At 37.4% G+C, this 27,203-nt stretch overlaps 1 protein-coding gene and 1 long non-coding RNA gene across 3 annotated transcripts; both read right to left on the bottom strand.

Moving 5' to 3' along the window:
- On the bottom strand, positions 1 to 27,203 carry KCTD5 (potassium channel tetramerization domain containing 5). Of its 2 annotated transcripts, XM_027684115.1 has the most exons (7): positions 26,948 to 27,203; positions 19,500 to 19,608; positions 18,310 to 18,401; positions 17,371 to 17,466; positions 14,174 to 14,290; positions 9,155 to 9,280; positions 1 to 2,641 (listed from the first exon to the last, which is right to left on the bottom strand). In XM_027684115.1, exons 1-7 carry the CDS (start codon positions 27,179 to 27,181, stop codon positions 2,612 to 2,614), a joined length of 804 nt encoding a protein of 267 aa, XP_027539916.1. In that variant the 5' UTR covers positions 27,182 to 27,203; the 3' UTR covers positions 1 to 2,611. The 2 variants fall into 2 exon arrangements, with proteins under 2 accessions (XP_027539916.1, XP_027539917.1); XM_027684116.1 differs by lacking the exon at positions 14,174 to 14,290 and having other exon boundaries at positions 2,416 to 2,641.
- LOC113967992 lies at positions 20,027 to 26,941 on the bottom strand. Its single transcript, XR_003534330.1, has 2 exons — positions 26,729 to 26,941; positions 20,027 to 20,379 (listed from the first exon to the last, which is right to left on the bottom strand). It is a non-coding gene; the product is annotated as an uncharacterized LOC113967992 (long non-coding RNA).

Raw genomic sequence — 27,203 nt, 5'->3', positions numbered from 1 at the left:
TTTGTTACTGTAGCTAACTTTATTGAAACTGCAAAAGTCAAATAAAAAGAAACCAAACTTATTTAGGGATCAATTCTTAATGCCTTGAAAAAGGCTGACAATAGCATTTCCAACTATCTGAAAGCCTCACATGTTCACAAAAATTAAAACAATAATGACAGTAGCAAGAACGGAAAAGTAGTTAGTTCAAGTGGTCTCAAACAAAGGCATATTTAAAATCATTTACAAGGTACCTGCCTACTAAACTTCTCTTTTTTTCCTCTTTCCTTCTTAAAATCTTTGTGAGGTATTGGAAACAAAGTGCAAAATGATTAAACACTCATTTCCCCAAAATCTGCTATGACACGAATACAATGTAAACTAGACTGCAGGTAATCTCATAAAAAAAGCATGTTTTAAAACTGAAAATACTCCAGTGGGAAAAAAACCCATACTTAAAAAACCCCACTCTTTTACACATTCTAAATTTGTTCAGTTTGCTCAGTTTGTTACTCATGCTTTGTTGATGTCATTTAGGAAAATTTCACTTTAATAAACAATAGTCTGTCTTTTTTGGGTTAAATAAAAGATAAAACAGAAATGCTGATTCAGAAGGATCATTGTAAAACAGGCATTTTAGGCATTAAAAACCAATGCTGAATTACTCTGTAGAGCACATCAGGAAAACAAGTAACATGGTTGGCTGCAATTCCATGAGCTGGGGAGCTCAGAGAATTTGGTGGAGTCATACTGCTTAAAAACACAGTGAATACTGCAGCAGAGGAAATGTTTTAATATGCAGTTAACACAGACAACTGTTATGCTTATTTTCAGATACACAAGATAATCTGTTACTATTTAGGGGAAATTTGTGTGTTCAATTTAAGCTGATAAAATATGGGTGCCTAAAAAAGTATAAAAGTATAAACATTTCCCCCTACACAATTACATTTTTAGTAAATTAAAGTCCGTTTTAACTTCTTAAAAAAAGACAAAAATTGTATGTGTTGTGGAGGGGCCAGCAGCTTCCTGTGCAGACCACATCCAAGTCGCAAAACGCAGTACAAACCCTTTCAAGCATTAGGCATAGACAAAACAGTTAGCCCATTGCTTAACCTGCTCAGTAGAAATGTTTTTTACAAATTGTTCTCTGCCAAACTTTTATCAATGTGTAAGTCCTTTAAAAAAAAAGTAATAAAAAAAAAAGAGTAGACCCTGGATGTTTGAAAATCAGGCTTTTGAGTAAAGGATAACGTACAGTTTATGCATAAATTCTGAAATTACTGAGAATGAAAACTGTAATGTCTTTAGAATTCAAAACAATCTTGTAGCTTTTTGAAACTCCCTTCCACTGCTTCCATAAGTTAATGAAGCCGAGTTTTATACTGTCCATTTCATTAAGTGTTTTAAAGATGCGCTAAAGATTTTGCTGAAAACATAGTGTATTAAAAAGCTCCAGTCTAGTGTATTAGCCTTCATCAAGGACAAACTAATGAAGCTGCACCAGATTTTTTTAAACACTCTTCTTTAACTGCATAGTTGAAACTGTATAGAAAGAGAAAGGTTGATTACAGGTATCCTGAATGTCCAAAGTAATCATGTTTTTCAATTGGATGAGCTTGTGTTCACACTAAGGTTGATTTTAATCCCAGTCATAGTGACAAGGACCTAGGACTACCCTGCCATACTTCTGTAAAACCTCCAGCTCTAGAAAAATCTCTACCACATAGTTCAATGCTTATAGGCATTTTATAAAAGCACAAACACACATATGAGTATAAATATCTCAAAAGAAACAGAATGTTCAGTTGGTCATTTTAAGTGAATTTTGATTCCCCTTTCAAGCATCTGGCTAAGACTGGAGCATAACTTTTGCAGGAGACTTTTAACAGAAGGAACATCAAGAATAACTCAGATGAAGGCCATTTTCTCTGAGTTTAGTCTTCCCTTTGGGTGATAAAATATGCTATAAATCCAGTCAATATATACACCCTTCCTCCAGAGAAACCTTTTTTCTGTTGTGTAATTTTTTTCACGTGCTAGTTTCAGTTGATCTCCTAGGCTGTTATTACATAATAGAGTATGTCACAGAGCCAAAAGGAATGTGCAGTATAACACAGTCAACTGGGGCTGCCACTGATTCTGAAACAATGTAGGCCCAAATACTTGCATTTGTGGGCTGTAATGCTTGTGTGTGTGTGTGTGTGTGAGTGTGTGTAGCACCAATTGCATTGTCCTTTTAAGGTTTACAACAATTAGTAGGAAAATATCTCCAGACTGATCAACATTGGGTCATCCAGCACCAGACATTAAGTGCTACATGTCTTCAAGGAAAATATGAGTGCATGGTCATTTCTTTTCAAATGACCAGTGTCAATCAGCCCACAAGAGAGTACGACCATGCACTACAACCAAAACTTAACACACACTCCCACACCATCTATTCCCATTATGTAATCTTGCAATGCTTCCAGCCAGTTGACATCCAGTTTATAGACAAAAATGGTTGAACCCAGATCAACAAAAAATTGTCTAAATCAGATTTTTCCTTTTGCAGCCAAGCCTCTTCAGTGTGACAATTCACTGCATCTTCGAATAAAAGTGAAAAAATTGTCACCATTCAATACTGTCTTCACATCCTGGAACCTCGTTCTTGCAAAATCTGAAATAGACCAATAAAAAATCTATAAATGAAAATTAGCTCTATGTCATTCCTAAAGCATGGAGGTCAAAGAGCAACATAATGACTATTTCAGATAACCCGTAAAGTGTCAAGGACCTGGTTCAAGGACATTCCTGGAGTTTGTACATTAAAGCTGAAAAAAGACAGATTGATATGTACAATGTCTACTATCAGACACCATTAAAACAGATCTAAAAGACTGCTAGGAACTGAGTATTAATATAACCAAGGCTTAAGAGTTGGCAAAAGTAAAAAGTAAGCCATTGCACCTCATCCTAGTTCTGAAGATCCTTAGGTCCTGTGTGATAAATGAAGTTGGGTACTTTATTAGAAGTTTAATTTAATTTGCATTTTTCCTGTTCCAGTAAAATATCCTTAACTTTCTGAAGTTTCAGATGCAAATTATGTTCCACAAATTAGTACTGAAAACATGAAATAGCAAATCACAATGTGCAAAAATGGCACGCTGGGTGAGATGATGCAGGAAGTTTTCAAAGGCCAAGAGAACAACCCAGCAAGATTTAAACCAACAACATGAAGACCACCTATTCTACTTCCAGTCTGAGTATTTTTTCTCCTTTTCTGTTTCAGTTTTGTTTGGTTCCTCCAGTGAGGAAAGGATCAAGTCTTAGGACTGGTTGTCCAAGCAACAATATTTTCATGCTGTTGCTCTAAACTGAATGGCAACCACCAATAATGAGGTTAACCCTCGGGCTGAGAAGTACTCTAGAACTGTGACAGCAGGCTATAGAACCAATCATGACAGTAGCCAAATACATCATTAAGCAAAGCTTCAAACGTACTCAGCACAGGTACTTAAGAATGTTAATCTGCAAGTAAATTCTCATGATACTTCATTTTCTTTTGCTTCTTGAGACAGAAAGATGTTTTCCCTGGGACACAACATGTTTTTGGGTATCTTTTAGATGCAAACATTGCTTATTTCATGAGGATAATTTACTATGAGTACTAAGGAAAAAGCAATTCATATGAAACTATAGGAAAGATACAAGTGAATTCTGTGAGGAAAAGCCAGCCTCTGTAGATTACTCAGCAACTGCTTGTATAATAAATTCAAAAGGGACTAGACAAACTTACAGAAGATAATGCCACTGATACTGACTCAAGGTGTTACAGTGTCATCGTAGCTTCCATACAATCTTCTGGATGAAGGCTTGAAGCCAAAATTCCTAAACTGAGGTTTACTGGAAGGTGGGGAAATGTCTCAGGAGTAAACACCATAAATGCTTCATACTTAAGACTCTTTCCTCAAGTATTTGCTGTTGGTCACAGCTGAGAACAAGTGCTGGAGTAGAATAGTGGCTAACGGTCTGACCCAGCAAATGTGGTCAGTAAGTGAAACCATATCCAACAGAGACAAAACCATGGCTGACACAAATACCTGTGCAGCTGGAAAATAATATTCGATCTATTAATGTTGCTAATCTTTCAAATTTAATATTGGAAGCAGAAGAGTGCATTCTTTCCTAGAAAATAAAAAGTACTTACAAGATTAATAGACTTGGAACTATTTTTTGTAGGAGCACATGCAATAAGATAAAGCTAAGCCAGATCTGGACACTGAACTTTGCACACTTTACTGAGCAGTAAACTCAATGTAAAGCAGAACATTCTATCATATTAGGCAATATTTTAACACACTTTTCTTGCTACTTCTTCGGTAACCTCTGTCTCTACTAAAGGGGAAATCAAAGAAGCACAGAGTGGGTTGGGTTGGAAGGGACCTTAAAGATCATCAAGTTCCATCCCCTGCCATGGGCAGGGACACCTTCCACTAGACCAGGTTGCTCCAAGCTCTGTCCAACCTGGCCTTGGACACTTCCAAGGATGTGGCAGCCACAGCTTCTCTGGGCAACCTGTGCCAGGGCCTCGCCATCCTCATACTAAAGAATATGTTCATCATTATACCCAATCAAAAACAACTGGTTCAAAAATTTGAACCCAATGTTCAAAAGCATTGCCCCTTGTCCTCTCACTATGAGCCCCAGTAAAAAAGTCTTTCTCCATTTTTCTCATAAGGCTCTTCTGAGTACTGGAAGGCTGCAATAACATTTCCCCTGGGCCTCCTCTTCTCCAGGCGAAAAAAAATCCCAACTCTCTCAGCCTGTCTTTACAGGAGAGGTATTCCAGCTCGCAGACCATTTTCATGTCCCTCCTGTGGACCCAGTCTCACAGGTCCATGTCTTTCTTGTTGTAGGAATCCCAGAGCTGGATGCAGCACTCCAGGCAGGATCTCATGAGAGTGGAGTAGAGGGGGAGAATCACTTCCCTGAACCTGTGGGCCATGCTGCTTTTGTTGCAATCCTTGATAATGGATTTTCTAGTCTGCAAGTATTGCTGCCTCATATCCAAGTTTTCACCCATCAGTATTCCCAAGTCCTCTTCAGTCAACCCATCTGTCACTCAGTCTGTACTCATACTTCGGACTGTCCCAACCCTAGTTTTCACATTTCTGTTCTGTTTTCCCTACAGGTGCACCAGATCCAAAGTTGACTTATACATTCTAAACAATGCTGAATGAACTCTCATATTCTAGAGGCCTGAGTGCAATTGCTTCTTAGGGAAGCAGAACATGAGAACTATTTCCTCCCACTCAAAATAAAGGTGCTGTGGCTAGAACAGTGTTTTAAGGAATGTTTGCCTCTCAGCCAGCTTAAGAATATTACATGTGATTCCAGCATAGTGCCAGTTTACTTTTTTCAAGAAAGCTTCAGATTTGATTAATTCCCTTCAGCCATTCCTGAAGACTTGGCAAAAGGTCTTGTTCTACTGTAGCAGTAGTTTCTGTTAGCATCACTTAAGAAAACAATGTAGGTTTTTCTTCAGCCATGTGAAGCAACTTCACAGAATCACAGATTCATAGCATATCCTGAGTTGGAAGGGACGCACAAGGATCATCAAGTGATGATCCTGGCCCTGCACAGGAAAACCTCAGGAATCACACCATATACTTGTGGGCATTATCCAAACTTCAGAGATAAATATAAGGCTGCTTTACAGCTAAAAAATTCAGGTGTATAGGTGAGAAGCTGAAGTTTCATCTCATGCAATGATAAATATCTTTGATTTATACAGGCTCATGTGACTACCCACACTGTACCACTGAACATTCAATGGTATGTTATCTTCTAGAAACTGGAGAGCAGAATAAATATGAGCAGTGCTCGCAGACACGTTAGGAAAAGGTTCTTTCAGATGCAAGTTTTTTTTGTGCTCTTCTACTTGTGACTTGTAAAGTACCTCGATCTTGTATCAGATGTCAAACAACAGTGGAAAGAATCCCTCCCCAGAGAGTTGTTTCCTGTTGCATCACAATCGTACTATTTACTTGTATTTGCTATATCTCAATTCAAAAAATTATTAATTTCAAAATTATCAGATAAGATCACCTTTGGACTACGCTGTACTTCAGTCAAGTTTGCTAAATTATTGCTAAATCAAACATTTACTGAAAATGTATACTGTAAGTTTGTATCAGATGCCTCTACACATAAAAACCCATTAGGCAGAAAAGGTGGTGTATGTGAAATAAAATGAAAAGCAATTCTGACCCTACAATCTATATGAAGAACTTTCCTTCTCAGCAAGGCTTTAAAGGAACGAATCACAATACAGTTTGTAAAAGCAACACTTATTACTCTGTCAAAGCAGCAATAATCCAGAACAGGAAGTCTATCTTTGCTAACCATGCTACAACTATAATCACAAACACACACACACCACCAGGACTAGCCAAAAGACAGCACTAGTGGGGGTGGGAACTGGATGGGGCAGAAAAGCATCTGGTTAAAATCCTAGGGCAGCTAGTGCTCACCATGACATTTACACTTAATCTGAGTCATTCATATCGTAATCCGTTTCTTCATCCTCACTCTGAGTGTCATGCAGCATGCAGCAAGCATACAAAAAGGAAGGGAAAAGAAGAGATTGCAAGTGAGTCAGAGCTGCAAAAAAGCACAGTCCACTTACAGCTGAAGCATCTGGTAATGACATTTATTTACTTTTACCTGGGACCCCCACTCTTAGTAAAAAAATATGACAGCTGGCAATTTCAAGAACGAACATAACAGATTTCATGAAAATTTCCTTTTCCAAATGTCCTAAAACTAGCAGATAGAAGCCAATAGTGCCATACAACATAACAACAAGGACTGTAAGTATAGAGATAAGTTAAATAAAACTGTAAAGGTGGTACCTTAACTCTGCGTACTCTTCACCAGGGATGCAAAAGGATAATACTAGTATCTAACTTTGGATGCAGACATTATGAACAAGTTTTGGTCCTTTGTCCCAAGAGTGCTAGGTCAATAAAGTGATATGAAAGAGAAGAATGCCTGTGGGATAGTGCCACAGCTACCAGTAAAAGCCACTGGAACCATTCAAGACCAATTTTCTTTGCTTAGGTAAATTACAAGGTTACACAGAATCATCTACTAACTTACTGTGCTGATTAAGAAAACACAAGAAAACAGTCTCTAGGAAGGCATGAAGGTGAAGCTTGATTAGATGGCTATCAGAAAATGCTTTTTCCAATTCTGAAAGTCTAGGACTATTAACTAAAACTGAAGTGCTTGTCAACAAAAATTACATACTGGCAGGGTTTTTTTCTCTAACCCAACCTGCCGTAAAAGTATTAGGAAGACTTTATCATGGCATCTAAAAGTCATCTAAACATATTATTCTGTATATATCAGTGGATACCAGAATTTCAGTCCCATGAACTTCATGAAGACCAACTCAGACACTACTGAACATTTTGCAGACTAGAGGATAATGCTAAGAGGGAACTATGGGCGTAACAGTTCTGGAGGTTCAGTCAAGATTCCTGAACACAGTTGTCAGAAACCTCTCAAGCAAGAAATATTCTTTTTCCCAGTCACAGCATATACCTATGTAAAAAAAATTTGATCTATTAGAAACACAATATATAAAAATTATTCTGCAAGTATTGCCTATTAATTGCTAGCAACAGCTCAATTCTTCCAGGACAAAAGGAGTGAATATTTTTATCGCCAACCAAAATTAACAGTAATTCTTACTCATCACCCTGGTCAAATTATGCTCTGCTCCCATCTCTGAAACAATGACCAAGCAGAACAGCAATGGAGAGGTCTAAGACAGCTTTTCTCAGAGCTACTCAATTTACACAGTTGAATTGCAGTCTGAACTAGCTTTTCTATTTAGCCTTTTACGCTTTCATTTGATACATTTTTTCTTTTACATGTAACGATGCAATGTAACTCTGGCAACTTCTGAAATTCCCTGAAGATGTACTACCATTCCTTATGAAGATGTTTATTAGGCTTTAGAATTCCATGGTTTATTTCAGGTAGGTATCTCAGTCCTAAATTACTATCACACAGCTCTAACTTGTCAAAGTTTTCCTGAAGCATTCTGGCAAAAGCAGACCTCGACTAGGGTTTTGAAAAGAGTACCAGTTTCACTGTTTACCCTTGACTACATTAAACCTTTATAATTCTTTGGAAGTTTTATCTCAACAGTGATAAAAGAACATACATTATTTATTTCACTAGAAATCCAACATAAAGCTTGGAGTATCTTTATAATGCATATTATAAAATGACTCCACATGTGTAGCTACATAAGCACGTTACACAGCACAGAAAGCAATGAGGTTTTATCTATTTGAGGCCTCACTGCCAAGACTGGGATCCACTATTTCAAAATTAATTTTTTCAAAGGTGATTCTTTGAAAAAGCAACCTTTGATGTTTCACCAATTGTTTTCCATCTACATATATGAAATCAAAAGCTTTTGATACAGAAGTGTCCAGTTTGCCTGTAGTCATCTCCTCATACAATGCAGCAATACATTAATAAAAGTTGTTCACTATGCATGACAGAGAATACACCTACATTACAGAACTGCTCCGCCTTATTACTAGTCAGCTGCGATTTTGTATTTTCCCTTGTACAAACTCTGAAAGACAACCGAGTAAAATGCTAAGATACTGTGCCCATTACAATCTTTTTGTAAAGTTTGTTACAGAAAGTAAAGATAATTAAGTAGAACCCTGAAAACATTAAGCTAACAAGTACCTTCATCTTATAACATATTGAACATGACTGTTACAGAGATAGCATCTTACAAGCTCCATTCTTGACAGTAAGATTTCTCCAGTTGAAGTCAAGTAAGAAAAAGTTTTCAACTGAACCAGTGGCAGAATAAGAAAGCATTCAAACATATAAGAAACAAAACCTAGATTCTCAACTGTAAAAAACAGGTATTGAAAAAGTACAGAGTATTGTATTTAAATAATCCATGCATGCATAACTAATGCATGCTACCTGTACAATTTACAGTCTCTCATACAATGGACAGAGAATTTGTCACGAGCAAGGAGGAAAAAGGCAATTAAATAATGGTCCAGAACAGAGGTAGATCTAGCATGACTTTGTGAAGCTCACCCAATTCAACATCACTTTTTTAGTCCAATGTCTAGCAGCTTACCTTTGCTTTTTCACTGGGTTCACTGGTTGTGCCATATGGAGTGTTATGCAATTCCTTTGAGACAACACACAGAAATTCAGCCTGATCTTCATTGCCATAGTTATAGGAAGAACCAATACTGACCAGCTGAAAGATGAAAAAAAAAAGTCAATTACATTTCCACATAAAATAAAATCCCATAAAGTCTCACCTTTAGTAAAAATAATCCTCACTCTTCACTGTTGGTTGTGCCTGAAGCACGATTCTCCACTTCAATGCAAATATGTTTTGATGTTGACAAATACACTGACACTGATGATAAGATAAACACAGCTTTTCTTTTTAAACAATTACAGAACTAATGATTTACAGTTATGATTATACTGTGAAAGAAAAGGCTACAGAGGCAGGCCAGTGGAGAAGCAGCCTGTTCTGTTTCTGTTATTTACTGGGAACCTTCCTATCCTTCAAAGTTAATTTTTAAAAGTTTGTATATGGTATCTTAACATGGATGATTTAACATGTAAACGCCTGCATGCAGGAAGCTGAAGAGATCCCCACCACCACTTACAGAATAATCTATTTCTACAGAATAATGTAGAATAATGGTATTCTATTAAAACATATTTTGAATGGACAAAAACAAAATTTGCATTTGATTGGAAAACAGCAAGACACAGCATGGTGGGACACCAATTAACATCTGAAATTCATATGTACTGCTACAAGGAAGTTAATTAAGGAAGCGCTACAAGCGAAAGCCATGTATAATGAAATGTGACGAATTTACAAGTTTCTACAAGTCTCTATATTGAATGATAAATGACAATTTACTGAGAAAGAAGGATATACTCAATATCAGTACTATCTCTTAAGCAGATGTTTATCAAATGGCAGAAATTGTCTTACTTTACACACAATGCACTTACCTAATGCTAGAAGCTTTACATAGCCTGCCTTTCCAAGACAGAATCAATTCAGATGCAGCTGGTTCACTTATATTAAAGTTTTATTTCAAAAGCATGACAAGATAATGTATGGTGCTATTACCACTGACTCAGATCCAATCCTAAAAATCAACCAGTTGCAGAGATACTGTATCTAAATGTCATTACCAAAAGTATATTGAATCCACCTATCAAATCATCACACATGTACAATAAGGCCAATATTCCACAATCTCTACTGTATCATTAAAGTGCTCTGGAAATGGCCCCGTAGAAAAGGCCTGACTTGGTTTTTAGGGCAACAGCACTTGAAACACTGTGGTTATCTGTGTAAAGACAAACACTGTACTGCCATCAGTCTAGCAGAACACCACAGAGAGTAAAAGCCTTGTTAAAGCATGGAAGGTGCAGTCAGTATGAAATCTTCATCCAGAGTCTGTATTTGAGGGAATATTCCCTCAACAAAAGTGGAAGTCAGATGAAGGTTAAAAGCAGCTTCCATATAGCACTGTCAGGAGAAAATAAAGCTTCTTTGTACTTCTGAGGAGAGAGATGTTCAGATGTTCCTGCACTATGGTAAGACAGCCAAACAAGCAGCTCCACAGGAGGACAGAGCTGATGGCTACAGAGAACAGCAGCCACTGTGTCTGCACAAAGAACCAAGCTGATTCCAGGCCTAGGCAATGTCAACGTTTTTGGACCCTGATGGTATTACAGCATACAAGGCTCAGCCTTCCATGAACAGAACTGGCCATCAAAATTCATCATTCTCAAATTATGTACTTTAACTACACTGTCTGAGTGTGATCACCAGAAACCTTTCTCTCCCTCCTCCTCTCCTAACATTGCTCTAGTTCTGCAAAATACATATGCAGTCAGTAATGAACACAGGCTGATCAAAAATTAATGTGTTAAAGACATTTTTTTCCACCAAAACTGTGTTATGAAGTTACAAAACCCCAGGTTTTTTAGAAGCACCAATGCATCCTCAATATAAAGGCACCATTTATTTACCTTGAGATATTAAGTCAGCTAATCTTCCACGATGGATACTCTGCAGTCTGCACCATACCATATTTGTGTAATACAGAATCACAAAACCTACAAAGTAACTATTTTCTTAGTGGAACAAAATGGACTAAGAAAATCTACTGAAGAGCAGGAAAATCAACACAAAGTTACTTCATATATTGAGATGACTTTTTGATTGTCTTCTCTATCAACAAAAAATATATTACACAAAGTTTCAGAAAAAATAGCAGTTAAGTTGGTTCTAAACCCAACAAAGTGGTATACAGTTTATCCTATATATTATATTGCAATTACAAACCATTTAATACAAATACCGTAACTGCTTCAATTATTGAGGTAAAAGGTAGAACATTAAACAGTATTTTTAATCCACTTAAAGGCTAGAAAATGTTCCGAAAGTTGAATACATGTTTAAATAAAGCCACAAAAAATTCACTTTCTCTGAAGAGAAATTTGAATAAAATTCAAGCATACAATGTGATTAGTATAGAGTCAACTCTTCTTCTTGCAAAATGGCAACAGCTCACTATCAGATAAGCTGTGGTAACTAGCAGAAGGAAAAATACTTCTTTATTTATTGACCCTCTAAAGAAATAAATGATCTCTCTGAAAGTAGATACCGTACAAAATCCAAACATCAGCCAAATCATCAATCCTGGTTCATCCAGGCTGACAGGTTCTCAGTTGATAATTACTTGCTAATGCTTCATAATACAACCAGATAAGTTAACCTTTTGCATGTAAGTCTTTTCAGAAGACATGGTAGACTGAATACTTATTAGCCAGTTGGACAGGATTGTGGATTTAGCTGACTGCAAAACATCTGATGATTTTTTGTCATTATTGATCAGCTGGTGCATTTCAAGATAAAGTCACTTTTGCAACATTAAACCCAAGTTCCCCAAAACTCCAACTCATGATACTCCCATAAGCAGTTTTGTATGTGTGCAGCTAAGAATCTATAATTTGCGTAGTATCAACAGCATGCTAGAAATTTCATTGGAGCTTTTTGAAATGCATCAGCAATAAGGTTGAAGGCAGAAAAAGTAACAATGGAAAATGACTGCAGATTAGAACTGAACCGTTGTGTTAGGAATTAAGATCAGAAATAAAGCAATGTTTTACCACTCCTATTCCAAAAGTCACCCCATTGTTCCCAGTGTTGGTGGCAACACCTCGAGAAAGATGCTGATAAACTGGAAGACTGCCCCCCCCACGTCCACCATCCCCACACCACCAAGCCTCACCCCCCCAAAAAAAGAACCCACAACAAATCAGAGTAATCTGAGGTCTGCAAAACAGATGTTACAATGCATAGTCAAAATATTTCAGATTATGTTTTTTTTTAATTATACTAAGAGTTGACAGAATAAAAGAAAATCCTCCCCTCATTATTTTTTTACAGAATCAAGTTGTATGACTCTAAGAATGGCCTCTATGCCTTTTAGAGTTATACTGCATTTGTTCTACTTCCTTCTCAAAGGATTTGCAAAAGTTTATAAAGATACAGACACATCAGCTCTTAAACTCAGCACTGCTGACTGACACCAGGCCTGAAAGCACATTTATTACAGGACTCTTAAAGTAACTATCAGACTTCAAAGCTTCAATTTTTTTTAATTATTATTTTCATTTTATACCTGAATTCATTTCTTCACTGCCTTCCCCATATTCCATTTTATGATGCTGAATTTTCCTTTGAGCTATCTAGGACATGAACATATGAATAACATCATGCTGCCTGTACCCTACACGTGCCTAACAAGCTGCAATTCTTATTCTATTTTAGAAAGTCTGCAAACCCACAGTATTAATTCCACATTCCAAATGTTACCTATACAACTCAAAGAAACAGACAGTGCTTGGTACATCAAAAGCAGATTCTGGAATACAGCGAGGTAACAGTCCAGTTTTAAAATCTAGAATTGCATGGCTAAGTGTTCATGTAAAGTCATAGACAAAGCTCTGCTTTTATCAAACCGCTTCACAATCATGTTATCTTCATGATGTTATACTCATCTCTCAGACTGAATAACCATATATATAGCAAGGAAAAGAACAAGTACTCCAAGCATTTTATTGATGAAAAATACTACAGAGCACGAGGTTCCCAAATTAATTCACATATGACACTTCAAAATGGAGCACAGATATGTAAAGGACTGGATTTTTTGCTAACCAGTTAGCAATGGTTACTGGTAAGCAAAAAATCCTCCAGTGTTACTGCTTAGCAAAAAATCCTTCCCAAACTCATGAATATTTGGAAGCAACAAAGCAATTAAAAAAGCAGTGAAAAGAGAACAAGGGGAGAAGGAAGGAAGAGCCTAAAAAAACAATGACTGAAGTTAGGATTCTCCATTTGGGTTTCAAGAAAACGTCCCAAGATGGAAAAAACCCAAAACAACAAACCAATAAAGCCAAAAAGCCACCCGGGATGTTTTTTTCACTTGAGACAAAATTTAAAACTGGTTGTTTTGTTCTCCTCTCACTCCTCCATATGAAAAATTCCTGTTATTTGTTATTCCAGTTTGAACATATTTCATCCATCTAAAAAACAGCTAAGTTCTGAGTTACCAGAAAGAAAGGGTTCAAACTCAGAACTTAACTGGCTATTTGGTGGATGAAATAATCATCATCCCAGTTTGACCATAACACAGAAATGTCCCCTTCCGAACCCACTGAACTCAAAACTGTATTTACAGGGTTTGTAAGGTTTGAACTGTACCCCTCTTAGTTAACAAGTATGGATCAAAGGCTGTTAACTTCAGAAGTAGATTTAAGGAAAAGAAGTCACCTATTGAGAAGGTAAGGACCCTTCTTAAGAAAAATGTTTAACTAAATAACGAGGGGATTTTTGTTTGGTTTTTTTTTATTATTTTTACAATATGAACATTCATAATGTATAATGAAATACTGTGAATATAAATAAAAACCAGTCACAAATACACACAAATTACTACGTGCTGTACATCCAGGAATAAAGTGGAATGATTTGAAAGCAGCAGAAACGCAAGGAGGCCAAGCATATCAGTGTGAGGGCAAAAAGAATGGTGTGACACACCTCACTGCAGCATTTCTGGAAGCATCTCTCTTCCCCTTTCACTTCCCGTGACACTATCAGCAGATACTCTGACTGCTGAGCCCGGCCACAGCTGTACTGGGAACCTATACTGACAAGCTGAAATAACCAATCAAAGCAAAACACAAAAAGAAACCTTTGTAAAGCTGAAGCACATACCATTATCCAAATCGTACAATTAACAGATGAGCTGAAATGTTTAGGTTATATTTACTTGCCACTAGAACAGGTTGCTATCAAGCTACGACTTCATTTCCACATAAAATAATTATTGTGGCAGCTGCAAAGCCCTTTGTAATTTCAAGGGAAGTTAAGAGTTACCGATAGTAAGACAGAAAACTCCCCATATTACTGTGATGTAGCCAACTACTCTGAAAAACATAAACAAAGTTCAGTGCATTATGAAAGTGAGCATTATTTCCCTGTCATACTTGCCAAGTGGAGAAGGTAACATGGATATAAGACTGGAAGGTGTTATGTAAAGCAATATATCAAACCTGGGTACAAAAGAGCTTCATCTTATTCCAAATACTGATAAACAAAATATAGCTAAGGAAACATATGAAGTCAACTAGAGGAAAAAAAGTTGGGTGCTCTAAGTTGCTTTCAGAAGGGGTGATCCAAGAAAATAACTGGAGTGGAAAAAAAAGTGTCTGTCTTGTTCCCGTAAAAACCACTACCGAGAACTCTGGTCACATTTGCCAACCATCTAATAATTCAAAATTCAGCATAACCTCAGCTAAATTTCTCAACTTGTTACTATAAAAAATATTTTACCTTAATAATACATAGCAATTCCTAGCCCATTTAAATTAAAGCATACCTGTCAGTGCCCTTGAGAAAGATCAGAGCTTTAAATTGTGAAGAGCTACACAACAACTGCCTATTCTGAGTAAACTGGAGATTGACATAGATAAGGAGGCCCATGAACAGTAAATTTATATGCATCCTGATATTGTTATGGGAATAATTTTGAAGGCAGCAGCTAAATATCGTTCTCCTCATACTGTGAACATGTTTAAGACTGCATTATGGTGACAGACTCAGGTCATATTGATCATTAAAACTGACATGACCAACACCACTGCTGTTTAAAACCTTTGTATGTACCGATTTTGTATAGTCCAAAGTTTCTGATGTTGTATTGCCAAAATATTGCCTTTTTCTGATGGCCTGAAGCAGTAACAATTGAAGCTAAAAAGTCCTCTACAAAATAACCCACTGAAATCAGAAAAGTAGGGCACCATAATTTTTGGTAATAGATTTTGAACTGGGGGTAATACATAACTGTACTGTTCTAGCAAAGCTTTTCCTCACACTCTTTGGAAAAGGGCATTAAAACATCTGCATAAGTGCACCAAAAGTTCAGCACCTTCCACTTCTATTCAATTACCACATCCAATCATATTTTACAATAAAATTTTGAAATGTTAAGGGGAAAGAAATGGTTTTGATCAAAACCAACCACTTAGACATATTGCATGGGGCTCAGAGCACAAGGACTCCCAATCCATAGGAATATCACTCCTCTGAAAAAGCTGATGATTTCAGTGTTTTTTAGGTACGAAGTGTGGTGGATACCACCCCAAAAACTTCTGAAGGAAGCATGCTGCTGAACAACATGGGCTTAGAAAAGATAAAAAATTACAGAAATGCTACAGTGTTCTCAGACCTTCACAATAAAACTATTCACATTATACAGAATATACTAATCCTGTTGCAAGTGAATGCTGTCTGCTAAAAGCAGGTCTCCAACACAACCAAAGAAGGGAATGGTCTAGTGTGAGGTAATAAGATGCTGAGTATTATAAGATCATACAGACATTGTCTTTATCTACTTCAAACTATGTGTCTAAAAGAGTGCAACATGGGAGAGGGAGGAAGCGGGAAGAAAGCTGAATGAAACAAGGGCGTAATGTTCAAGAAAACCCCTGGAATTTTCCAGTTCTAAAAGAGATTATAACAGTTCTTTCAGAAGCTGCACTGTCAAACCAGTATTACTCCCAAAGGCCGTAAGGGTTCAGGATAGGTAAAAGCCATGGTATCATCTAATCTTTTAAAAAGTAAGAATCTCTGTTTGTAATGAAAGCTAGTTTCTCATGACAAAGAAGAACGTTGAAAAACCTTTGTCAATGCACTGGTCAAAAAGTCATGTGCATTAAGTGAGAGCTTTTTACAGGAACTTCAACAACGACCACCTCCTAGCATGGCAAACAGACCTGGTAATACTTGAGCCAGAGAAGTGAAGAATAAAAAGCTGTCTCTGTGTCGGCTGAGTTTGCTTGGTCAGGATGTCTCCATGACACCAGCACCTTACACATTTCATCAAATATAAACAAAATGTTCTCTTTTACCTTTGTGTCCTGAACATTTTAAAAATGTTGCTTTGTTGTATTATTAGAGTGAGACTGCACAGGATAACGGACTTGTGCTTATTCCAATCTCTCCTACAGTAGGCATCAGACACTGAAAAAGGTGCTAGTGGCTGAGCACTCGTGTCTCAGAGTTAACAGATTCATTGTTCCAGTGCAGTTAAATATTCTTCCAGGTTAGGAATGTGAAGGATGACAGAGTTGTACAGTTAGTTTCTTATTTACAGAGATTAGCAAAAATAACAGAAAGATCTCCTTGCAATTTTACAATGCATTCTTGAATGTACACATAAAGCTATTTTTATACAGTGCAAAGAACATTCACATAGCTCACAGCTATCCAGCTCCACATCCACACTGGTGAAGTCCACCCTCCTATGTCTATCAGTTTTTTATCTGAACAATCACTCTTTGGGCCTGACAAACATTTATCTTCCAAGCTCACCTTTTTTTACCCAGAGCTCTTTATATCTAACTTACCATTCACATAAACTTCTATTGGATAATTTTGGTTGATTCACCCTTCAACTGCTCATGTGTAGACACTGAAGAATTACATTTCAGACATGATGCAGATGTTTTTAAAGAAAGTCAGCACAATTTACCTCCTGGAAAGCTACATTTTTGTTCTATGACAAATATGAATGCAAGTATCAGATTTTAACTTAACTGTGTATGTATATGCAAATTCTGAAAATGACTGAGTGACAAAAGATGCACAGAATTTAATTTATTTTATACTCCTTTTCCACAAAACTGATCTTTTAAAAGACTTTGTAACTATAAAAACCCATATGGGTTTTTTACCTGCTCAAATTTCCAGCCATCGGACATTGTGGAAACCATTTGAGTGAGTTCCTCTTCCTGGCACTGCAGCACTCTGTATACGTGTTTGACTGGCACCTTCAAGAAGAAATATAAGATGCTCAATAGGTCATGGAATTCACCATGTTTGTGAGTTGTCTGAAGCAGCCTTTACTTTCTAGAAATGATAAGCAACACCACCTTGAACCCATGCAGAGCAATGAATGACTAGGACCATTTTAGCTGAGACCTTTAGTAAATGCTATCAGAGCAACCCTGTGATCCCACATCCTGACTTCAACAGAAATTTGGCAACATGAGTTTGGAATATCTCTATGAAGACTCAGTTACAAAAGAAGGTCAGAGTAGCAGAGTTAAAGAACAAACTTTCTCTATTGTATTCACTTCCATGGAGAAATATTCATGAGCTGCTATGAGAAGCAGCAGCCTTCTCAACCACAGAGCACTACAAATAAACTAACTTTGCTACAGAAACGTATGACAGGAGCTAAATAGCATCTGTATGCATGCTGCATAAACATACTGTATAAACAGCAGTTGTACCATAATTAGGCAACCTCATCATATTCAGAGTACTTAAATGCAAATGAGAAAGACATATTCTAAAAAAGCTGTTCTCTAAAATAACTACTTGCAGAAATGATATTATGACAAATTCTACTATTATCAGACATTTTGGAACAATTATTTAGATGGTTTTCTTGTTTTGAACAAGATTTGTGAACTTTGCAAGTAGACTGGCAGGAGTCAGAAATTAAGAATATTAATCTTTGTATACTAAGGGTTACAGCTCATCCAGAGATGGAGGCAGCCATTCAGTATCTTACTGGGGAAATGAGCAGTTACATAAAAAACAAATGGAACCCACCCAGTGCTTGTCATAGAACAAATAATCAAAAGCAAACTAGAAAACAGTCTCACCTGTGAGATTTTGCTGTCTCTTTCCCTTATTTTGTCCTTTACCAGTTTTATTAGTGATGTGATATTGTAGAATTCAGCCTCTTCCAGTACACCTAGTATGAAAACATTTTTTGGAAAGACAGTGTAACCAAAGCTTCCAGAACAAAATCACCAATCAGTTCCTAAGATTATCCTCTCTACAGCTATAGAAAATTATTTATTTTACCCATAAGATAATTTACCAACTTAATGATTCTTTCCTCCTTCAGGCACAGATAGTTCAATGTTTAGCTCATTCTAAAAAATTGTCCTGAAAAACCCTTAAAGAAAACGGATGCCATTTCACATACAGAATGAGGCAGGAAACAAAAAAAGGAGCACAGATACCATTCCATAGCAGACTGATAGACCACCATAGCTCAGGCCCTGCCTCTGGTTGGAATGCAAAAGAGAAATTCAAATAATCCTACTGAAAAGCTCTGCAGCTGCTAGCATGCAGGAAATTTTTCTTCCTGTCATTTGAGATCTTAGGTCCTGAAACAAAAGCTTAAAGTTACTGCTTCAACTCATATGTTCAAGTCTTACCTGTTCTTCACACGCAGTATGTGCTTAACAGTGCACATGGAAATTATATTTCATACTATTTCTTGCTAATATTGTTAAATTGTATTTCTCTTTGAAAAATTTCTTCAATACCTTATCAATACAGTTTTAGTACTATATGTTTTAAAACAGTCCTCCATTAGGGCAAAATTGTTACAAACTGGGGACAGGGAGGAAGAAGCTGAGAGCAGAATTTAGTCTTCAAGAGCATATTCCACAGTTGTGAACATCCCAGAACTTCACTCTTACTTTTATTTACATCTTCTAAAGCTTGTTTCCCAGGCAGCATTCTTTTGCTTGAAGAGGACTAAACCCAAATATTTCACACAGTCATAAATGAAAGATACAAGACTATACAATAAAAGCCATCTTCCCTCCAGTTTGAATACTTATAGGGGTTGTGAAAATAGGAATCATACTCAAAACGCTCAACTAACAGCACATACTATAACTGCATGATGCCTATCAGCTTTGCTTGAAACAGATTGAAATGCTACAGTGATTAAGATTTACCATCTAGTTCTAAATTAGTTTTGATGACTCAAAAGCAGTGAAAATAATAAGCAAGGGACAAGTAAACAAGTAAAGGATATTTAGGAATGTCTTACCTTCCTCAGCTAGGTCCTTGTTAATAACCAGTTTCCCATGTCTCAGATAGTTCAGCACTGGCCCGAAGTATGTTGGGTCTCTGTCTATTAAATAGGCACCTGTTTCATCCTAGATTAGAAAGAACAAACAAACAAACAAAAACCAAACAAAACCCCAAACAAGAACAACAAAACACAAAACCCCAAACAAACAAGCCAAAAAAACCACAATGATTTGAACATCCAAGTGAGAATTGTAAGCGAATATTCAGCTTGGCATCTGAATAGCAAGCAGATATTCAGATGTAGCCACATCCATTAAAGCCAAATTTATTAAAGACATTAAAAGGAAGGAATTCAACAACGTAGTTGTAATTTTACGAGACTGATCACTCAAATCATGTAATACACAACTTCTCTTACCTGATTAATCACCTACAACCATTTATCAAAGATTATCAAAATTGTTAGCATGAAAGATCTAAGTAGTAAGTGAAAAGTTAAGGCTAAAAATAACACTTAAAATGAGGAATTTTTTTTTTGGAAACCTGAACAAAGGCTACATTCTAGCAAGACTCAAATACCAGTTTTTCCTTTTTCTTTTTTTTTTAATTAAAGGCAAACAAATCTACTTCTTTTTAACCTCAACACTTTGTTCTAAAAACATCTAGTTTTGTCTTAGCTCCAATGTACAAAACCTCACAGGATACTGAGAACTGCCATGTACCAAGCAAGAGTTGTATGTGCATCCTCTAAAAAAACGTACACTGCAGTTGCAGTTTCTACCTACCTCGTGCAGACAGTGAAGGAATAGATCAAATTAACTAACACTCAGTTTACTGAACAGACTACAGCATTTTGTGAAATGCAAAACACATCAAGAAATCCAGAGCTGATATTCCTGGCAAAGAGATTAAGAGGCAAAATTGGTATCTCCTATGTCATTTAGAACCTACGTGTGAACCCCTGTGATCAATGCAGTACTGATATATTTCATGCTGGTCTAAGGAAGATTCAAAAGACAGATGTCTAACAGATCTACTGCTTCTTTCTACTACCAAGTGGATCACTGACAGTATTAATCCTTTAGGTTTTGGCACAATAAATATCTCACTGATACATATTGAAGATGTGGCAGCACCCCAAATACTTCTTTTACTTATTCTTAATATTCTAGTAGTTTACAGGAGATACTCAAAAAAGCATCATTACTAACAATCCTAGCTAAATTTGAATCACTCTCCCTGGAAACCACATATGGTAGTGATATTTGCTGTTCCACATGAAAAAAAAAAATTCTACTGCCCCAATCCTTTGCATTTGAACATTAATGCTTATATATAAAGGTTTGCTTACTGAACTCAGATACCTGAAAATTCTTTCTACTTAAAAGGACCTAGAGTTCCAAAAACTGTTTAATTGGAAAAAAGATGGTGGATATATTTTCAGGTACATGGATTTAGTTTCTGAATAACTGCACTTGTCTAGCTGGGGCTGGTAGAATGTAGAAAGACTACAGCCTGAACTACAAAAGCCATAAACGCCTTTCTATAATTACAAGTTAAATGCTGTACACACTTAGACACACTGTCATTTTAGAAGAAGTGAAGGGGTGTTTAATTTTATATAAAATTAACTGTTCAAGAAAATGTTTAATACATTAAAACATGATGTCAGCTAACCTGCACTCAGATCAGACAATGCTTGATGAAGTCTAATCACAATTTCTTCTGATCTAAACTCAAGGTCTCACAGAAGCGAGGCTATGCAGATAGACAAAGTGCATAAGATGGTATAGTTTTAATATGTCACATTTAAATACATTTACATTACCAAAACACTTCAAGAATGAACAATCTACAGATAAAACCCGAACAAATTAAATTAGCTGACAACTGTATGAATTATAAACTGAAATGTATTATTCAGTACAGGAACAGAAACCAGTGAATTTGAAAAGTATAATCTAAAACAGATAAAAAGAAACACTATTTTAAAGAAGAAAAGCACAGTGTTTGGTCATCAGTTGAACTGAATTAAGAAACATATGGGCCTACAAAACTGGAAGTCCTCCCAGTTAACAAAAATAAATCTCTAGAAATAATCTTGTTCAATAAGATTATTGTAATTCTTTACACTACAGTGTTTGCTCACATCACCTTATGAAGCAATACTGGCTTCTAGCTCTACACTACTACAGAGATAGAGATGGGTCTGGGAAGCAAAGTAACTAAAAGCTCTAAATGAAATCTCTAGTAACAGCAGCTACGTCACTCTTTGCAAAAAAGTCTTCAACATTTTTTTTCTTTCCTCTTTTTTTTTTTTTTTAAACGGGTTACAGTATCTGAAATTACCCTTCCCTAAGTAGATTTCTATACACTAAACAAGCTTTCAAAATAACCACAAAGGGAAGAAGCTATGTCAGGCCTTCTCTTTAAACTTCCACCTTATGAGAGGTCACGTATGAATAAAATGCAATTCCAGCAGGGTCATTGTTTACTCTGTGAAGCCTTTCAGGCAATAATATGTCTTGAAAAATTATAAAAAAGAAGAAGGCACACATAAGTCTTATAATTTATGATGCAATAGAAATTAGCAAATATCAATACTTATAAACTCTGGCTAAATGTTAACAGTGTGCAGTACAAATTCTGTCAATAGCATTCACTTCAGCATGTAAATTCCCTGCAAATTCTGGCTATCCAAACACGTCTACAGATATGGAAAACGTGCATTAATTAACATTATTCCAAAGAGGAAAATGCGTGTCTTGAACACTGACCTCACAGCTCAGGTTTGCTACAGACTAGCAGCAGGGAGTCACCCTAAAAGGAAAACCAATCAGTAAAGAATATTGTAACCATATGCAAAAAATGCACAGGCAAAAGGGGCACAAAATTTACTTCCTTGGCATCTTCCTATAGAAAATGCCTTATCACTCCTCCTTTAGAGTGAGCTGCCTGAATATCCTTCAATGTATGCTAAGCACTTCATGTTGAAATCACTAAGAAAAGCCGATTACACTAGATCTTTAAGGATATTTATGTAAACATAAATCCAATAAAATCCGACACAGAAGTGTAATTATCTGCTCTACCTAGAACACTCAAAATACAGGTCATAAGTCTATCAGAATATCATCAGGATTGTTTTCATCCACATGTACATGAAAGCACATTGTATTCTCTTGTGTAATTAGCATTTTGACATTTTCTAAAAGAAAGTTTTCTTTTATTTTAAGACAAGAATATTGAATTGCAGTTAACATGTGGTCTAGCAGTTTAAATACATAGTTACAGTCTGCACAGACATAACTAGATTTAAGCTGCTAGCTTAAATATTAATAGACTTTGGTGTCCCCGCTAAGCAATTTCCTCTGCTAACTACAAGCTTCGAGCAAGTTTGAATCTTCACTGACACAACTAGTGTGGGTATTTTAAAGACATTTCCCAAACTTCAGGCAAATACCACAAATGTCAGACAAACCTATATTCTAATAAGATTTCAGTTTTCTCTTTTGTGTATATATACATACATATATAATGTAAACAGGTGATAATGTTTACCAGAACAGCAGCTGAAACTCATTTCCTCTCTATTCAGTAGTCACATCACCCCAGATTTTGACCCCAGAGGTGTTTCATGCACCTTCTTCATAAGAAAACACAAAGCAAAAGTGCTAATTAATCACACAAGTGTTTGTATCTTTACCCAGTTCTATTTTTGCATTACATCTCTCCCAAGTTTTTCCTTCCTTGTCCATAAGTCCTAGAATCTTTTCCACACGCACTTACAAGGACACCATTTAAAAGAAAGCATTGATCAGGTACAGTGAACCTGCATTTGTTTATCACCACTCTCCCACACCATGACATTTTACAGGAAGCCCTAATAACTTGCTCTTAAATTTTCAATCACCTAGTTCTGCAATACACAAGTATTTTCAAAGAATTTGAAATATATTGCCCAAAACATTTAAATGATCATGTATTCCTGTTGCAAACATTTCCATTTCAATTATAGAGACTGAGGTTCAAAGGAATCAATGAACACTTACCCTGATCTTAGTTTAAAAGGATTCAATTTATTTACAGTGAAATTTAACCTTTAGAAAGAAGTGGTGAAACCTAACCTTTTAGTGCAAGCCACTCCAATAAATAATTACTGTCACTGTTAACACTGTGCTTTCTACTATGGACACCTATAGTTTGACACTTCAACAGCTGGATCTGACAATACCTTTGCTAGATTGAACAAGCTTCACTATTAGATTTCTAGTCTCCATTTATGTAATTCTGGACTGAGAAGTCACTCCTTAAACTCCTTGCCAACAAAACAGTTTTGTTCTTTATAACCTTCTGCCAAATCATGTTCCATGTTGTGACTACCCACTACCCCACTGTGATGCTGAATTGTGGACACTAGAGTCCGGTTCAGGATTCCAGTAGGACTCATAAACGGTGGACCAAATACATACACCTCCCCAATCCCATTCAACAGTCCCCCAGGAATTGCATTAAAACAGTATTTGAAATGTCATAAATTTATTTCCAATTAATTATCTTCACTGAGACCAATACTTTTCCAGAATGGACACACTCAGAATCCACAGCACCAAGCTCTTGGCTCAAAGTTGTGTGCTCTACCATGAGTATTTTAAAAAAATTACATCATTTACATATACTGAGCAAGTACAAGTTCTGCTAAAGGCAGCAATATGCACAGAAATATAGTAATATTTGGCACTAAATCTGGATTTAAAAATAATTGTCTCCACTACCCTCTGTGCTTTTTAAATCTTGAGCTAGTTGCCCAGAACACATTTTTCACAAACTATGTGGCCTAAAAACTTTGAGTGTCAGCAGACTGCCAGCACTTATCAAAACTACATCAGTAACACAACCCATCTAACTAGTTAAAAATGTCACGGACAAATATAGTTTATCTCAGTTATTTCTTAGAATAATGACTACAATTTAGATATTTCTTACTAATTACAGTTAAGGATGTGCTGCCAGGAAGATTTTGATTTTTCTAAAATATTCAGTGCTTGCTTGCTTTCTTCCTCGACAGATTCTACCTCAGTACAAATTCACCTAACTTTAGAAAGGCATTAAAAATCAAGCATGAATACTGTTGCCAAAGCCTTATTAAGAAAGCCTGACAATCTTCTCACTTTGGGGAAAATTAAAAGGCTGATAGACCAGTTTGAAAAAGAAAAACTGGTATACAGCTAAAGTAGGAAGGTGTTGAAATAGGAAAATATCTGGAAATAATGCAGTAAAAGCATTAAATTAAACAATGATGAAAAGGTGAGCAAGGCTCTGCTTGTCTATTTTTATGAATTCATTTCTATAGCAAGATTTAAATATTCCAGAAAACAAATCCTACTGTTAAGAGTAAGTATGACTACTACCACTCGTTTGCTGAAATGATTCTCAAGAAGCCTTAAATACAAAGTTGTGCGTGACACTGTGACACACACTAAATTCAGAGAACCTGTGTCACCATCTTATTCCACTAAACACTAGTTTTGCTGGAGGGAGTCCCAAGGTTAATCTTTCCTCTGTTGCAAGTAGAAACATATCTGACACTAAGAGACAGGCTGCTCCACCCTACTCAACATAGCACCTGAAGGTAGTTTGAAAGCAAACGTGGTCCCTTTTTTTAAGCCTTTCAGTTCTTTTTAGTAGCAACCATTAAGGAAATCACAGAATCACAGAATATCTTGAGTTGATCAATGATCCTTGTGAGTCCCTTCCAACTCCTGGCCCTACCCACAACACCCCAATAATCCCACCTTGTCCTTGACAGCTTTGTCCAAACACTCCCTGAGCTCTGCCAGCCTTAGGGCCACGACCACTGTCCTGGGGAGCCAGTTCAGTGCCCAACCACTCCCTGGGAAAAGAACCTTTTCCTGATATCCAACCTAATCCGCCCTAACACAGCTCCAGCCATTCCCTCGGGTCCTGTCACTGGTCACAGAGAGCAAAGATCGGTGCTGCCCCTTGTAAGGAAGCTGTAGACTGCTACGGAATCTTCCCTCCCTCAGTCTCCTCTTCTCCAACTGAACAAGCCAAGTGACCTGAGCCGTTCCTTTTATGGCTTCCCCATAAGACCCTTCACCATCGTTGTGTCCCTCCTTCGGATGCCCTCTAAGAGCTTTAGATTCTTCTGATATTGTGGTGCCCACACTGTGCCCAGGACTTGAGGTGACTCCGCCCCAGTGCAGAGCAGAGGGGACAATCCCGTCCCTTGCCTGGCCGTTGATGCTGTGCCTGATGCCCCCCAGGACACGGCTGGCCTTCCAATCTGCCAGGGCATATGGCAGTGCCTTATCTTTTATTTAAGAAAACCTTAAACCTTTACTCTCCCAAATAAAGACAATTTCTGACCTATCAGCAAGCCATCTACATTTTTAAATTTACTTTTATAGGTTAGTTTAAGCTCTCCAGAAACACTCAAGCCAAACCAAGGGCAACAACAAAAAAACTCACTCCCACACCACTACATTTGAAGTTGTTTATTTTTCTCTAAATCTGGAATACTAGGTCCTGTTCCCTACCTTCTTAAGTGTTGAAATATCCTTCCTGGAAGTTATACCTGAGAAAATAATGAAATCTACTACAAGTCTCATTGAAAAAAAAAGTCATATATATTTAAAAAATTAAAATTTTAAAAATTCATATATAAAAAGCAACTCTTTATTTTAAATCTGTTGGCTATATATTCAAGGGTTATAAGCTGTTCCTTTCTTTTCCCTAAGTGTACTGGAAAAACCTTTTTGTTCATTCTGCTCCAAAACTGCTTCCAGAGCCAGCACTATATACAAATACTTTTTATCTGTTACTACATACCACACCATAGATAATATCTTAATAACTCTTCTTTCCCTACTAAAAATGAGTCAGAATGAATACTGAAATATACAGTATCACCCACCATTTGCAATCTATGCAGAATATGTAACGTTTTTCACAAAGAACTGCTGAAAGACAGAATGCCATGCCCAAGTGAGAAGTTATTATCAAAAGTACTTTGATCAGGTTCTTGAAATTGAACGAGTGATGACAGTGCAAAAATAACAAAATGTTAGTGCACACAGATATTCCACTAAAATGCTAAAACTTAAACCCCGTCAGACAACATAAAAAGTCACACAAATGTATGAACGATCCCGTGCTCTCTGTTGTATTTATGAGCAGTTGTGTTACTCACGAACCCAGTGGTTTCGCACGGCATCAGCCCACCTTACACCTCAGTTCCCCTGAAGCTCACGGACTGGTTAAACAGCACCCCTCCGAAACTGCCCTGGCGGCGGCAGAGCCGCTCCCACCGCCCCTCACGGCAGCGCCGGGCCCAGCGCTCCCTCCGCACCGGCGGCCGCCCGACAGGACACACCGCGGGGACAGGGGAGCGAGCCCGGTGCGAGGACATGCGAGTGGGCCCGCAGCGGGGCCCGCGCTCACCTTGTCCGAGTCCAGGTCGGGATCGGCCTGGCAGAGGCGGAAGAGGAAGGACTTGGGGTCCCTGCAGAGCGTCTGCCGAGTGGTCAGGAAGCAGGTGCCCCCCACGTTCAGCCGCACCCACTTGCCGGGCCCCGCGCCGGGCGGGGGCGCGGAGCTGCAGCGGCGGCAGGGCCCGCCCGCGCCGAGGCCGCCGGCCACGGGCACCGCGAACTCGCAGTGGTTCTCCGCCGCCATCCTCGCCGCCGCCGGAAGGGGC

Source organism: Neopelma chrysocephalum, unplaced genomic scaffold, assembly GCF_003984885.1.
Source record: "Neopelma chrysocephalum unplaced genomic scaffold, ASM398488v2 Primary Assembly neopelma1_65b, whole genome shotgun sequence".
In the NCBI taxonomy this organism is placed as follows: Eukaryota; Metazoa; Chordata; class Aves; order Passeriformes; family Pipridae; genus Neopelma; species Neopelma chrysocephalum.
This window is presented reverse-complemented; position numbering and strand designations above follow the sequence as displayed.

Bases quoted from the DNA above. Each gene is read 5' to 3' on its own strand.
- KCTD5 (XM_027684115.1), bottom strand. From the start codon at position 27,181: ATGGCGGCGGAGAACCACTGCGAGTTCGCGGTGCCCGTGGCCGGCGGC. The intron at 19,609-26,947 runs GTGAGCGCGGGC...TTTCTAATCTAG, and splicing joins CCGACCTGGACTCGGACAAG to GATGAAACAGGTGCCTATTT. The intron at 9,281-14,173 runs GTGTGTCACACC...TTCATCTTTCAG, and splicing joins TCCAGAAATGCTGCAGTGAG to CTGGTCAGTATTGGTTCTTC.